We start from the raw sequence: 13,884 nt of genomic DNA on the forward strand, positions 1-13,884 counted from the left end.
TTGGCCAGGCTTGTCTTGAACTCCTGACCTCAGGAGTGATCTGTCTGCCTTAGCCTCCCAAAGTGCTGGGGTAACAGGCCTGAGCCACTGCGCCCGGCCAGAATACAGTTTTTAGGAGCAGGTTCTGGAGCCAGACATCCAGGCTTTGGGTCCTGGCTCTGCCACTCTTTAACTGTAGGACTTTGGACAAGTTGTTTCATCTGCATGTGTGTAGGTATGGACTGTGTATAAAGCACATAGAACAATTCACATTGTTCATCACTGTGCTCATCACCAGCTTTTACCTGAGTCCTGCCTCTGTGGCCAGCACACATAAAGAGTAGAAACTCAATAATTGGCAACAGTGATTATTCTAAGGACGCCTGCATGGTCTCTGACCTCTGCTCCACCCTACTCAGAGTCCTGTGTGTCTCGGCTCTAGGAGGGTTAGAATCCCTTTCTCAGGATGCCCCAACTGCCATCGGCCCTTCAGTTCTCCAGAACATAAAAGAACCAGGGAAGCCCCACGTGGAGGTAGCACTTGGGCTTTCCCATGGGAGTGGGGAGTGGGGATGGCTCCCTGCAGCCCAGCTCTCTCCTGGAATCAGTGACCACAAGTACAGGCCTCCCACTGCTAGGAAAGTGGAACTGCCCTCTCCCAGGGAAGACAGGGTTTTATTTAGTAGGCTTTTCACAGTAGGGGATCAGGTGCTGCTGTGAAGGTGGTGGAGACAGAAACACCCCTGAACCCTTGGGGCTGCTCTTGGGCAAGGCAGGGGCAGGTGTTAGGGCTCCTCAGCTCTCTGCCCTTGGCTTCGATATCTTCTCCTCTGTGTTCTGGCTTGAATGCATCCGGAGGACTTGAGCTTCTCCAATGTACTCTAGTGGGGGGAGAGACAGCAGGCAGGAGAGGACCGGGAAGGCAGGGCCACTACCTGGGAGCTGCAGGGGGATGTGTGAGTGCTGAGAGGGAAGTCTGAGTCAACCGCAGCTCCTGCTCTCAGCTCTGCTGGTGATGGAGGAGGGAATCCGACTTGAGAGGAATGGAGCGATTCCCTTCTCCGAATGAAATCCAACCTCTCTTCTTTCAACATCCAAGTAACAAATATCAATGAGGTGCCTATTCTGTGCCTCTCTGCCAGGCACTCTGGACCGTTGATGGTCAATTAGGGAGAATAAGATACATCGAGGATGTGTTTCCTCTTCTTTCCCCTCCAGCCTGCCGTGCCCCTGTCCCCAACTCTAATTTAAGGCACCAAGATGAATGCGGCAGTCTCCCTCGCCCCTTCTTGTCTCCCATAGTCCATGCTGCACACAGAGGGGGCACGCCCACCCTGCTCATAACCCTCTTACGCATCCATGCACACAGGCCTTTACTGCAGGCTGGCTTCTCCCACCTGTCTCATCCCTCCCTTACCACTGTCCCCCACAGAAGGCCTTGGCTACCGTGGTCTGCTTGCTTTTCCACCAGCGCACGAAGACGTGGGAGCTTTACTAGTTGGCTTTTCCTAGACTTGGGCAGGGCTGTATCTTCCCTGTCATTCAGCTGTAGGAGCCCTCTCCCCACCTGCCAGTCCTTCTCACTGCCAACCACAGAACCCTGCTTGTTCTCCTTACAGTATCTGTCCCCACTCGTCCCCAGGTGTTTTTATTTGTTGTCTGTATGCCTCCTCGCTGGAATATAAGTTCCACGACAGCAGGAAGTTGTCTGAATTCTTCCTCAATGATCCCCAGAGCTCAGCACGTTGTGGGTGCTCAATAAATATTTGTTAATGAATGAATGAATGAATGAATAGGTGAAGTGAGCAGCTTCCTTGGGCTGGGACTCATCTCCACGTTGACTGAAATCTCCTGAGAAATCCAGCCACAGTGGGCCTCGGTGAGCCCCCCTCAATGACCCACTACTTGGAATCTTACCTGGTTTTTCACTTTTTGAAAAAGGTGGTATTTTCGTTTTCTTTGGGGATTGACTGTAACGAAATACAAAGGAGGGGCTGGGAAGGTTATGCTGGAAACCTACCCCTGTGGGTGGCAGCGTAGACGGGGAGGTGGGGAAGGTGGTGCAGGTGCAGGCAGCTGTCTGCTCCAGGGAGAGGCAAGAGCCACCCCTCCTGGAGGGCTAGAAAACATCTGTCCATGGCTAGCACCCAGGTGGCCTTCCTGTGTCACCCCAGGCCAGACCCAGACAACTGTGGCCCTGCTATCTGCAGTTCCTTCCACTGGGAACCAAGACCCTCCTGTCTCTGGAGCAACAAGTGATGGACTCTGCACCAGCCCTCACTCACTCGCCCCACTGGTTTCCTTGTGGACTTCCCTTTGAGGGACAAGACAAGAACCCTGCGTCTTGATGGAATTACAGTATGAAAGATACTCTTCTGTCTTGTATTGGGCTTTACACCTCCCCACGCCTTTTTATGCACCTGATGTTACTTTCCCTCCCCATGACTCTGGGAGAGGTCTTTTGAGGACGGATGAAGCTGACTTTCGCAGCCGGGAGGTGGTTTGCCCAAGGTCGCAGTGAAGCCCGTCTTCCTCAGCATTCCTCCTCTGCTCTCTCAGAGTAGAAGGGAATACCAAGTCCAAGGCCGTGCAAGAACCCATGCCTTCAAGAAATCTCAGTCCAGCCCCTACTCCTGCTTCTTCTTTCCAAGCCCACCCGTGCTCCAGACACCCCAAAATTGGCATTCCCCAAGTGGATACCTTCCTGATTTCCATGCCTTCACCCTGGCTGGTCCCACTTTCCGGGATGATCTTTTCCCATGCTATTATTTGCTCAATCAAATCCTACCCCTCCTATCAGTGTTCCCCAAACTCTGTTGGAAACACTCAGGTGACTTAAAAATACAGGCCCCCCTGCTTAACCCCGGCCTGCTACATTAGAATCTCTAGGGGTCTGCATTTTTAACAAGCTCCCGGGGCAAAGCTGAGTGCTGCTGGGCTTGGCAGTCAGACGGGTCCGGGTCTGAATCCCAGCCCTTCTGTTACCAGCCAGGTTACTTTGGGAAGCCATTCAGTTGTTCCTGAGCCTCAGTTTTCCCATTTGTAAAATGAAGCTAATACTCCCTCAGTGGGTTGTTGGATGGACTAGAAAATTGTGACGCACCCAGAGGTGTCAGGCAAACTTATCATAGCTCAGTGTGGCCTTGCTGGCTCTCAGGCTCCACCCACCTGCTTTGCGAGGCCTCCCCCGGTTGGTAATCTTTCTCCTCCAGCTGTCAGGGCACTTAGTACTGGTATAAAGGCACTGCCTTGTGTTAGCATTTCCTCTTTACTCACTTCTTCCCATAGACCAAAGAGCTTCTGAAGGGCTAGGTGTGGCTAAAACAGCCCTGGTTACAACTGACACTGGTGGTCCCCCCCACTGCTCTCCCCACCCCTGGCAGCCCGGGGTGGTCTGGCTTTGGGCAGCACTGGAAGGTCTCCCAGACAGGCTCAGTCAGCCTGGGCCCTGGCCAGCGCCAGGCTCCTTTCTCCAGGTCCCACTGGCCTTACCTGGGAGGACAGAAGGCTGCAGAAGGGCAGGGGAGGGGTGCGGGGCCCACCTGCAGGGTGGCTCTTGCTTCTCTTGAGGAGGTTCCTGCATTTCTTGGAGCTGGTTTAGGAGCTTTTCTGTAGGGATGGAGACTAGGGGCTGCGGAAGGAGCTGAGCAACCGCTGTCTGCAGGAGTCCCAGAGCCAGGTGTTTTTCTGAAAGCACAGCCCAGGGTCAGAGTCCTCAGTCCCCAGCCCCCTTCCTGTCTCTGCAGGGGGCAGGTTAGGGGCAGAAGCAGGGCCTCCAGCTCTTGCTCAGCCCTGTGATCCAGGGCAGCTTTCTCTAAGCATCCCACCTTCTGCCCTCAGGTCCCCTCAGGAGAGCTCCCCCTTCTCTCCTGTCCCCTGTGTGCAGAGCCCCCAGCCCTTTCACATCCCTGTCCTGCCACACGAGCATATGTGTACCTTGTTCTCGGCCCCAGCTGGCCCTCCTGCCCACCACATCCCCCAGCCCACTCTAGGAAGTCTACCTGGAACCTGCCTTCTTCCTCTTCCTCCTCCTCCTCCTCCTTCTCCTCCTCCTCCTCCTCTTTCTCCTCCTCCTCCTCTTTCTACTCCTCCTCCTTCTCCTCCTCCTCCTCCTTCTCCTCCTCCTCCTCTCCTCCTCCTCCTCTCCTCCTCCTCCTCTCCTCCTCCTCCTCTCCTCCTCCTCCTCTTTCTCCTCCTCCTTCTTCTCCTTTTCCTCCTTCTCCTCCTCCTCCTCCTTCTCCTCCTCCTCTCCTCCTCCTCCTCTCTCTCCTCCTCCTCCTTTTCCTCCTCCTCCTCCTTCTCTGCCTCCTCCTCCTCCTTCTCCTCCTCCTCCTCCTCCTCCTCTTGCTCCTCCTCCTCCTTTTCCTCCTCCTCCTCCTCCTTCTCCTCCTCCTCCTCCTCCTTCACTCTCCTATCCAGGAAGTCTTCTCCAGCTAGCTTCCTGGCTCTCATCACTCCTCACCCTTCTGCTCAGATGCCCCCCCGACCCACTATCCCAACGTGCCCATGTGTGTATTCATGTGTTTGTGTGTATACATGTGTGTATCCCTATGTGTGTATACTTGCACCTGTGTGTGTGTGGGTCTCCCACTGCGGTGTGTGAGGGGCTGTGTCTGCTAAGTACAGTCTTTGGATCTCTCCCTCCCAGGTGCCGAGGCCTGGAGTCAGCATGAAAGGGGGTCCCCTCCAAGGAGCAGGGGTAAGGAAATCCTGCTGAGGAATGGGGGAGGAGGAAGCAGAGACACCGTCCTGCTGGGAAGGGCTAGTTGGGGGCTCCCAAATGGTGACATTTGAGTCCTGCAGAACCAGAGATCAAGGGCAGGACCTTGGGAGCCTTCACTGAGACAGTGCTGCCGGGCTGTGTCCTCACCCTTGGGCGGAGCGTAGAGCAGCCAGGACTGGATCGCGCTCAGCGAGTCTGTTTCTAGGATCTGACACAGGAGCTCCAGGACCTATGAGCAGGAGGCCAGCATGTTCCAGCCAGGAGTACAGGCAAATGTAGGTTTGGAGGGCACCAAGGGGCCCCTTCCACCAAAGTGGGCTCCCAGAGGTGCCTGCGGGGCTAAACGTTCTCCCACAAGGGTCCCTGCCTTTTCTCGCATTGGACTTTGTGCTTAACAGACAGATTTCTCTCATAAAAGTCCTGGAGGAAGATTCTAAACCTTCCTGCTGGACAGGTGGGGAATTCGAGGCCCTGAGAGGGGACGCTAGTGGGAAGTTGGTGGCAGAATGCGGCCTCAGCTATCAGCTCTGTGGACCCAACATCCCTGCAGCCTGATCGTCTGGTTATTCCCTCGGGCCCCACACAGGGAAGCCAAGGGCAGAGCTGGCCAGTCCTCCTCAGAGACATACCAAATCCCACATGCCAGGGCCTCGGTGTGGGGATTTAATGAACCCCACGCACGCCCACCCCGAAGGTCCTGGAGTCTGGAGATGTTGGAAGAGGTGGGGGAAGCCCAGCGAGCAGCCTGAGGGGTAGCAGAGGCCGGTTCTGCAAACTGCCCAGCGCAGGGCTCCCTCCCACAGAGCAGTGGGGATGCTTGGCTCCTCGCCGCATCCTCAGCCTTTGACATCTTTGCTACTTCCGGGCTCATTTTCCCCTGTGTTCTTCAGTCAGGTAGCATCAGAAAAAGGCCCAGCTCTGTCTCAGATGGGCTACAGGGGCTCCTAGGCCAGATTGCTGCTGGTGGCTGTAGCTATGGCAGGCTGGAGTTGGGGCCCGAGGTGAAACATGGAACCCCTGGAGTCCTAGGAAAGTGAGGCCCTCTCAGCTCTTGGCGGTCCATCACCCCAGGACCTGGAGGGGCCCGTCAGTCCCCAGGAGGTCGGCTTCATCCTCAGCAGAGTGGAATCTGGGCTGGGCCTATCCCCGGGCCACTGCCTGCTTAGGTGCCCACCCTGGTCCTCAGGTGCCCACCCGCTGTGCTGACCCACTCTGACCTGTCCCTGGGCCCTTCTCCATTCTCCGAGTCCAACTTACCTGCCCTGCGCCCCTTCCCCACAGGACCCAAGAACCTAATTCCAGGTGAGGTGAGGCCGCCCTATGGTGGAGAAAGCACCTTAGTCCTGACTATGTTGCTCCTTCTCAGGGGAACTGGCCCGTGGACCTATCACTTGGCAAGGCCTCAGCCTCCACATCCATGGCATGGGGGTGCCAGGCCCTATCTGCTCTATCCTCTTTGCTCCACTGTGGCAACGTTTCAGTGGGAGCGTGTGCCTGGCAGCGCTGGTCACAAGGAAGGTGGCTGGATGCTAGCTCCACCTCTGGCCTTTCTTGGAGGACATCGTGCATTTTCACAGGGACCCCCCGATACCTTAACCCACGGGGATGAAGCATGGACTCATCTCAGGCCTCAATGGGGAAACGTGAGCATAGAGGAGGAAGGCTTTGCGCTCACTGAAGCACAGGCCAGGTCCCTCTCCGAGTGTGCACGCCAGGCTGGGTCTAGCCATGCTGGCTGTGGGGTGCGGCCTGCTGGGGTGGGCAGGAACTCCTTCTTCACCCACCATTGCAGCTCCCTTTATTAACCCATCAAATGCCACAGCTGGAAGGGACCCTCGACGACAAGGCATTCATGCTTCCAGTAGATAGATCACGGAACTAGGGCCCAGAGAGGGGAGAGGACTCATGTGGAAACCTAGAGGCAGGGGATCATAGCCCCGGCTGCTGACCCCCCAGGGCTGGATTTTTCTGGTCTTAACAGTCCTAGGAGCCAGTATCCCTGAGAGGGGCCTTGCCCTAAAGTGGTTTGTAAGACTCCTGATTTGGAGAGCCAGGAGCGTAGGAGCAGAACCGGGGCCTCACCAGTAGCTCCTGATCCTGCAGGAGGAAGGCCCCAACTCCTTTATCTCTGCTGGAAGACTGGCTCCCCTGGCTCTGGTGGGAGCTGCGGCGGCTGACAGCCCGAGTGGAAGCAGGAATGAGCCTCCCAGTCTCCGCTGAGTACTTTGCCCCCTGCTCCTGTGGAGGCTCCTCCTTCTGCTGGGACAAAAGTGGCCAGAGACTCCAGGTGGTCCGAAAGAGGAGAAGAGGGCCGAGGGGAGGAGAGGAGGAGGAGGCTGGGTCACAATTCCAGGGCACTGTGCCCCCTAAATCCCAGCAGCACAGTGTTGCCAGGGTCTTGGGGTCTCATCCAGGTCTGCCCCCCACCCCCACCTGCCCTAGACCCCTCCTTGGGCATCCCCAGCCCTCTCTCCAGCAGCCAGCCCTCCCACTATCAGCTCTCATGCTTAAACTAGCAAAAGTTCTTCCTCCTGGAACTCAGTAATGGAGGGTCGATCGCTGGATGCCCGCAGCTGGTTCTCGTTCTTCCTCCCAGGCAGGTCCTCCCTGCTGCCCCTCCCACAGTCATCAGATATCTGAAAAGAGCATCCTGCACCAAGGGCCCACCGCCTACCTTAATTCCCAGCTCAGCTGCCCCCAGGTCTGTCCCAGAGAGGCCTGGGGTCTCCTGCCCTTGTAATTCCAGTTAAGACTGGTAGTATCCTTCTCCCCATTTTAAAGATAGAAAAACTGAGACCCAGACAGCTTAGCTGAGTTGTCCTGAGTGCTGCACTCAGTTAGCTGTGAGCAGGAATGAGATGCCAGGCTTCTGCCTGACCACTCTGGTTGCCTGAGACAAGGGACAGGACCAGAGACTGTCCTAAGAGCAATTCCAGTTACCTTCAAGCTGTCTCTCAGGTGACTTTACTGTTTTATCACCAAATGGCACCCATGGGGTCACCCCCATCATGTTTGAAAACCTTTGAGATTCTCTGCTCCTTATGTGATTAGACACTAAAAGATTTGGAGATTAAGAACAAGCCGCTCCTTCCACATTCGGTCGGCCCCTCACACCTTTCCCATTGCTGCCCGCTTATAGCCCAGTCTCTGATGGTGCCCTGCCTTTGCCAGCTTTCCACCTGCTGTGCTGGGTGCCTCTGCTCAGAACTCCCCAGTCCCCTTGTGAACATCTCACTTAGATATTGAAGGCCCCCGAGTGCCGCCTGTCCTAAAACCCCTGCTTGCGTTTCTCCACCTAGGTGTGCTGTCTCCCTCCTGTGACCTTTCCCCTGATGTTTGTATTAATCAGTGTCCCCCCACCCACCCGCCTAGGCTGAACTGACTCAGGAGGGATCTCCTCACACAGGGATGGATCTGTTTCACCTCTTCCCAGACTAGCTCCTGTGTTCCGCACCCACCTCTTTCTTCTTCAGCTCATCCTCCCTGGTGAAGAAGGCCACCCGGGAAGCCAGCTCCTTCAACTCCCTCTTCCAGGCTTCTGGGAGGAGAAGACAAGGTCCTGCCAACTGAAGTCAGGGGCCCTCCTCCCCTCCCTGAACCACCAGACCTTGGTAGGGGAGTCTGCTGTCCTTCCTGGCCCCCCTGCCTGGATCTCAGAGGGAAAGGGGGAGGCGGTGCGCTGGAGGGAGAAGGATCTGGATTCACAACGTGAGTGGTGGCTGTGGCAGTGGGTGGGGTGTGGGAGTCGGGGGTTGCTTTCCTTCTAGCGGGTGCTGGTGTTGATGTCCTAGCCTGTGGCATTTCTAGGAGATGCTGGAGAACAACTGACTACCTGTGCCAAGATGCACATGGTTTAATCTAGCTTTGCCCCTTTCAGGTCCCTGAGGCCAACACTGAAGCTGAGGAGATACGGACGGGCCTGTTATTAAGAAATCAAACTACTCCCAGAGAGGGTGGCAGAGAGAGTCATAGCCAGCCTTCCAAGTCTCTCTGCCCTGCACCAGCAGCCCCAGCCCCATCTCCAGGATCTCTCCCCTGTCCCCACCAAACTGACTTCCAGCACCTCGGTCATGGAAATGGTAAGGCTTGGCAGAGCAGAGGCCCCCAGAACGCTGCACCAGCACTGTGGCTGATTGTTCTGGTTGGCCAATGACTGAATACACAAGCTACTAAATATTTCCTGTAGCATTCCAGCCTACAGCTGCCAAGTCACATGACTGCAGGCTCAACATCTGCTTGCCCTCTGCATGTTACTTCTTCTCAAGCACCTCAAATCCAAGCAGGGGTGCATTTCTGCTGGCTAGGATTTGCTGCGTGGGGAGTGATGCAGAGATGAGGCTGTCCAAGGAAATGAGAGAAAAAGTGGGATTCCCTCAACAGACCTCACTGACCTAAGAGTGATGGCCCTTTTCTTCTGGGCACCCACCCAAGTGAGGCAGCCCTTGGGAAGAGACCTGAGCCCCAGGAGAGAGGGAGGTATGTCCCAAGTACCCACCAGAAGAAAACTGGGGGTTCCGGTTAGACTGTGGGTCTCCAATGGGGACAGAGATGGTGGACATCCCCATTTGACAGCCGGAAAAGACAGTGGACTCAGGCAAGTGGGCTGGAGAGAATTTGTCCCTGATGACACAGACAGGCTTCCCGGTGAAATCTGCAAAGGGTTAGAGGCTGTGGGAAGGGAGGCTTAGGTGAACCTTAAGAGCTCCAGGAGGCTGGGAAGAGGCTGAAGGGCAGGGTGATTCTGGCTCCACCTCTTCCAGTAACCACGAGCTGATGGATCATCAGAGCTGGGAGGGCCTTGCAACCACCCAGACCAGTGACCACCGCACCCACGGGGGGACCTTAGAATGGACAGGGGAGGGGACTGCTCAGGGCTACACTGTGAGTTGGGCAGAAGTGAGAAAAGAACCTAGGCTTCCTGGGCCCCTAGTCCCGAGGACCTTCTGATTTCCTATGACAGGGCAACAAATTGCTGATGTGAGTACACAGGGGTAGGTAGGCAGCTTAAAGATGAGCATGCTGGGGTGAGGGCGTGAAGTCACAGTTTGTGATGGGAGAGGCCCAGGCTCACATGACAGGGAGAGAGATGGAGCCACACCCTCTGCAGAAAACATCTGCTATCGGTCAGCCTGTGCAAGGCTGTGCGCAGGGCAGCCTGGAGGTGGTGGGGGCTGTTTACATGTGGGGACCCTTCTTGCTAACCCTAGGTGATTATTACATCACTATTGATAGGGAGGCTCGAGGCCCGGCCTGGTGAGGACTTAGCAGGGCTGCTCTCTATCTCCTGAAACACTTTCCTTTTGGTGCCAGGACCCCTTGCTCTTGTCCTGGCTCACTACCTCTCCTCATCTCCTCTGCTGACCTCTCATCTTCTAAACCTCTTAATCTCAGGGTCCCCAGGGACCCGTCCCCAGGTTTTTATCTCCTGTACCTACATGGACTCCTTGATGATCCCACCCAGTCCCGCCACTCGAAACACCCCCTCTTGAATGGATCTCATGCACAGGCATGAACTCTGAACTGAACTCTGCCCTGAACTCCAGATCCGACTGGACACTCTGTACCTCCTCTTGGAGGTCTAGAAAGCATCTCACGTCACCTATGTCCCATATCCAAGACCAAACCTCTGACTCCTCCCAGCCTGCACTGGCCCTTCTGCAGATTTCCCTGTCTCAGTCCATGCACTCCAGTTTCCCAGGTGCTCAGGCCGAAACGCTCAGTCAGCCTGGACTCTTCCTCTCACTCCACTTTCAATCAATCACTGAGTCCTATGGGCTTTACCTGCTATATATCTCCAGAACAGAGCCACAGAGTCTTCCATTTCTAGCCCCTGCTCCAAGCCACAATGAAGACAGAGGCAGGATGACCTTGCTAAAATTTGTCACTTCTGTGTTCTCAACCTTCCAAGGGCTCCAGTGGACTCAGGGAGGCGGCTTAATGGTGACAATAGTGGCCCAAATGCCTAGGTGATCTGGGCCCACTGTCTCCCTGACGCCTTCTCCATTCTCCCTCTCCTACCTTACTCCAACCAGACCAGCTTCTACTTCCTTGCTGCTCCTCCAACAGAGTGGGAGCACTCTTGCCTTCCGGCCTTTGTATTTGCTGATCCATCTGCCTGAGACATCCTTCCCCCTGCTGTGTGCACAGTTCCTATGTAGTTCTTTGCTCAAATGTCATGTTAATTGCCATGTCTTCTGTGACCACCTTGGAAAAATGGCAATCTTCCCACCGCAGCCTAGGCACTTGACACCTTCCCTATCTCACATCCCTCCCCACTGGAGGTCAGCTCCAGGAGGGCAGCCACTATGTCTGTCCTGCTCACTGTCATATCCCCAAGGCCTACAAAAGTGCCTGACCCATACTTCACAGTCAATAAACATTTGTGGCTGGCTGGACGGCTGAGTGGCTGATGTGGCCTAAGTTAGAGAACAGAGCACCGCTTTGGGACAGAACTTATCCGTTTCTCTGATTTGTAAAATGGGAGAACCCAGCAGTCAGGGGGATCCTGCAGGGAACCTGCCACCCACCCTTGGAGCCTGTGCTGCTCTCCTGCCCATCAAGGTGCAGTCCTGGCTTGGGTGCTTGGCAGCTCTGGGATCCTGGCTAGGCCCCCAGCCTCTCTGGGTCCCAGCCTGGAAAAGGGCTGCCATCGATTCTTCCTTCCCAGTTCTCAAGATCAACTGTGATACTCCCTCTACTCCCACCCCCACCAGCCAGGCCGTACCTTGGATGTGGGTCACACGCTGAGGGTGTGGGTGGTGCCGGGAGAAGAAGGAGTTGTGACTGAGGCGTCCAAAGCGGTAGGTGCCAGGGGTTTGGGGCTTGGGGGTCCTCAATGCCCGGCGGATCCGCTCGAAATCCACAATCCCTGGGATCACCAGCTCTTTCTGTGGCCCGCTGCCCCCGTGGCTCCTTGGCTTGTGCCCTGACTTCTCAGGTTTCAGCTCAGCCTTTGGACTGAAGGAAAGGTTTTCAGGAGAAGCTAATGGAGCCTCCTCTGCTAGTGGGGCCCACCCAGGCACAAAGCTCAGTGCTTATCACAGAGCCCGTTCCTGAGGAACTCTGAAATCTGGTTTCCTGGGTTTCACCACCACCCACATACCACCAAAAGCTAGGCCTTCCCCAGAGCCCTTTCCCAATGGCTGCAATCCAGTCCTGGTTAGTGTTTCTTATAAGGGAGCTAGCATACACTTGAGGGAACTCAGAGTCTCCCAGCACCCCAGTTTTTTCCCAGAGACCATATCTAAAACCAGAAAGAGAAGTTGTAGGCCCACCTACTCATCAAAATACCCAGGATGGAGCAAAGTCACCTTATATACATCCCCGGGGATGGGGCGGGCCCCAGCAAGGGCCTCTCCCCAAGCCAGACTGTAGACAGCCCAGAGGCCAGCTATAAGCTGTCATCCTCCCCCAGTGCACTCAGGAGCAGTCTTGGCCCAGACTCAGCGTCTGGAGGCCACAGCTGGAGCTTAGGCCAGACCAGACCAGCAAGTCCTGTTCCCATGGGGGTCCCTCCTAGGAGAGGAAGAGCTGATGCAGCAACTACTGGGGCTGTGACTCTGCAGGGAAGCTTCAAGCTCTGTTCTGCTTGGCTGGAGACAAGCTGGCTCGGGTTTTCTGTCTTCTACCCCACACCCCTCCCCTTCCTGAGGACGCTGTGCCTCTGCCCTTGGAGGAAGGTCAAGATCAGCAAAAGTGGGCTACACCCAGGGCCTGCTGGGACCACCTGCCTGACGGCTGTCTGCATGCCCTTCTCCCGGTGGCCCTGGCTGAAGGGAGTCCTTTCAGAGTACCGACGGACTCTGGATGTACTAAGCAAGGCGTGCTGCCCCTGGACCCTTTGAGGACTCCGCTGACCCAGCCCCTGAGTTTCCTGTTCCATTCTCCACTCGCCTCTAAGGGATCTGAGGCTTAAAGAAATAAAGCAAACCTTCTCTGAAAGTTGCAGTGAACTGTCTTCTTCTATCCCCAAGTAACAGAGGAAATCACCTCCTGAGAACCCCTGGAAGTCCTGTGCTCAGTGCTTCTGGCACCTGCTCAGGACTTTTCCCTGCCCAGGACGGGCACAACCCATAACCTGGGCTAACTTGGGCCTGAGGATCTGTTGGGGTTCCGGCTGACAGTCAGTGGAAGTCCAGGAAGAACGATTCTCTTGGACTCCTAATCTGCTGAGTTCCCCCAAGGCCACCTTTGTCTTCTACCCTACCCTACCCCAAGCCCTCCTCCGTCAGCAGGGTGGGCATTTGGAGCCTCACCTCATCAGTGGATGTTCAGCCAATTGAACATCTGTAGCCATCGTATGCTTTCCAGCAGACTAAAGACCAGTGCACTTAATATAGTGTTGAAGATGGAGGACAGGAACTCTCACGAACTGGTGGTAGAAGTGTAAACGGGAACAGACACTTTACGGGGAGAAATGGTAACGTCTCAAAAAATTGAACATTTGCATGCTGTATCACCCAGAAATTTCTTTCCCAGATATAAGAGAAATTCTTACAGATGTGCAACAGGGGCTACTTATAAGAATATTCATAGAAACACTGTTCAAAATAGCAAAAACCTGGTACCAACCCAAATGTTTGGTGGCAGAAGATAAGTAAGCTGTGGTGCATTCATACAATGGAATATTTTATTGCTATGAAAATAAATATGCCATAGCTTTGTGTAACAACATGGATGAATCTTATAATCAGTATGAGAAAACTTACAATTCTTGGCTATGGGATGTTTGTTATATTTATGCAATCTTATTACCTCAATTTTCTTTTTATTAATTACTATTAAATAGGCTACGCTATAACAAGACATATGCATTTGAAACAATACAATTGCTGTCATCCACTATACATAGTGTGTGGATAATATAACATGAAGTAACTACTAAACTGTATAAATGTTGTGTTTATAAACACATTATTTCTCTTTCATAAATGGTTTAGGTTATGTGTGTTCCAGAGGACCCCAAGTTCCAGAAGACCACATAGCCTGAGATCCTTTCTAAACGTAAGAGTTTAAAAGCAAGCAAAGTGATCATGAACATGTGATAAAACAGCAACGACAGCATCAAGCAGGAAATGCTGACCACGAAATTCACATAGTGGCTGTTTCCAAGGAAGGGCGGGAAGAGGGGTGTGCAGGAAAAGGGCATGTAAGGAGATGTGTCAGTGGTGATGTTCTAGTTC

General features: G+C 54.6%; 1 protein-coding gene across 1 annotated transcript; it reads right to left on the reverse strand.

The window, feature by feature from the left end:
- On the reverse strand, window positions 1–12,090 carry TBATA (thymus, brain and testes associated). The gene is made up of 9 exons (XM_012460306.2): window positions 12,013–12,090; window positions 11,427–11,659; window positions 9,198–9,353; window positions 8,161–8,240; window positions 6,785–6,958; window positions 4,850–4,931; window positions 3,522–3,666; window positions 1,897–1,949; window positions 1–860 (listed from the first exon to the last, which is right to left on the reverse strand). Exons 1-9 carry the CDS (start codon window positions 12,021–12,023, stop codon window positions 775–777), a joined length of 1,020 nt encoding a protein of 339 aa, XP_012315729.2. The 5' UTR covers window positions 12,024–12,090; the 3' UTR covers window positions 1–774.
- Between the last annotated feature and the right edge of the window lie 1,794 nt (window positions 12,091–13,884).

The sequence above is a fragment of the Aotus nancymaae genome, unplaced genomic scaffold, assembly GCF_030222135.1.
Source record: "Aotus nancymaae isolate 86718 unplaced genomic scaffold, 86718_ANA_hifiasm-v0.15.2.pri h1tg000010l, whole genome shotgun sequence".
Lineage (NCBI taxonomy): Eukaryota > Metazoa > Chordata > Mammalia > Primates > Aotidae > Aotus > Aotus nancymaae.

Excerpts from the sequence above, each read along its gene's own strand:
- TBATA (XM_012460306.2), bottom strand. Across the intron at positions 9,354-11,426 it reads GCGTGTGACCCACATCCAAG|ATTTCACCGGGAAGCCTGTC; the intron begins GTACGGCCTGGC and ends AACCCTTTGCAG. Across the intron at positions 1,950-3,521 it reads AAGCAAGAGCCACCCTGCAG|TCAATCCCCAAAGAAAACGA; the intron begins GTGGGCCCCGCA and ends ATTTCGTTACAG.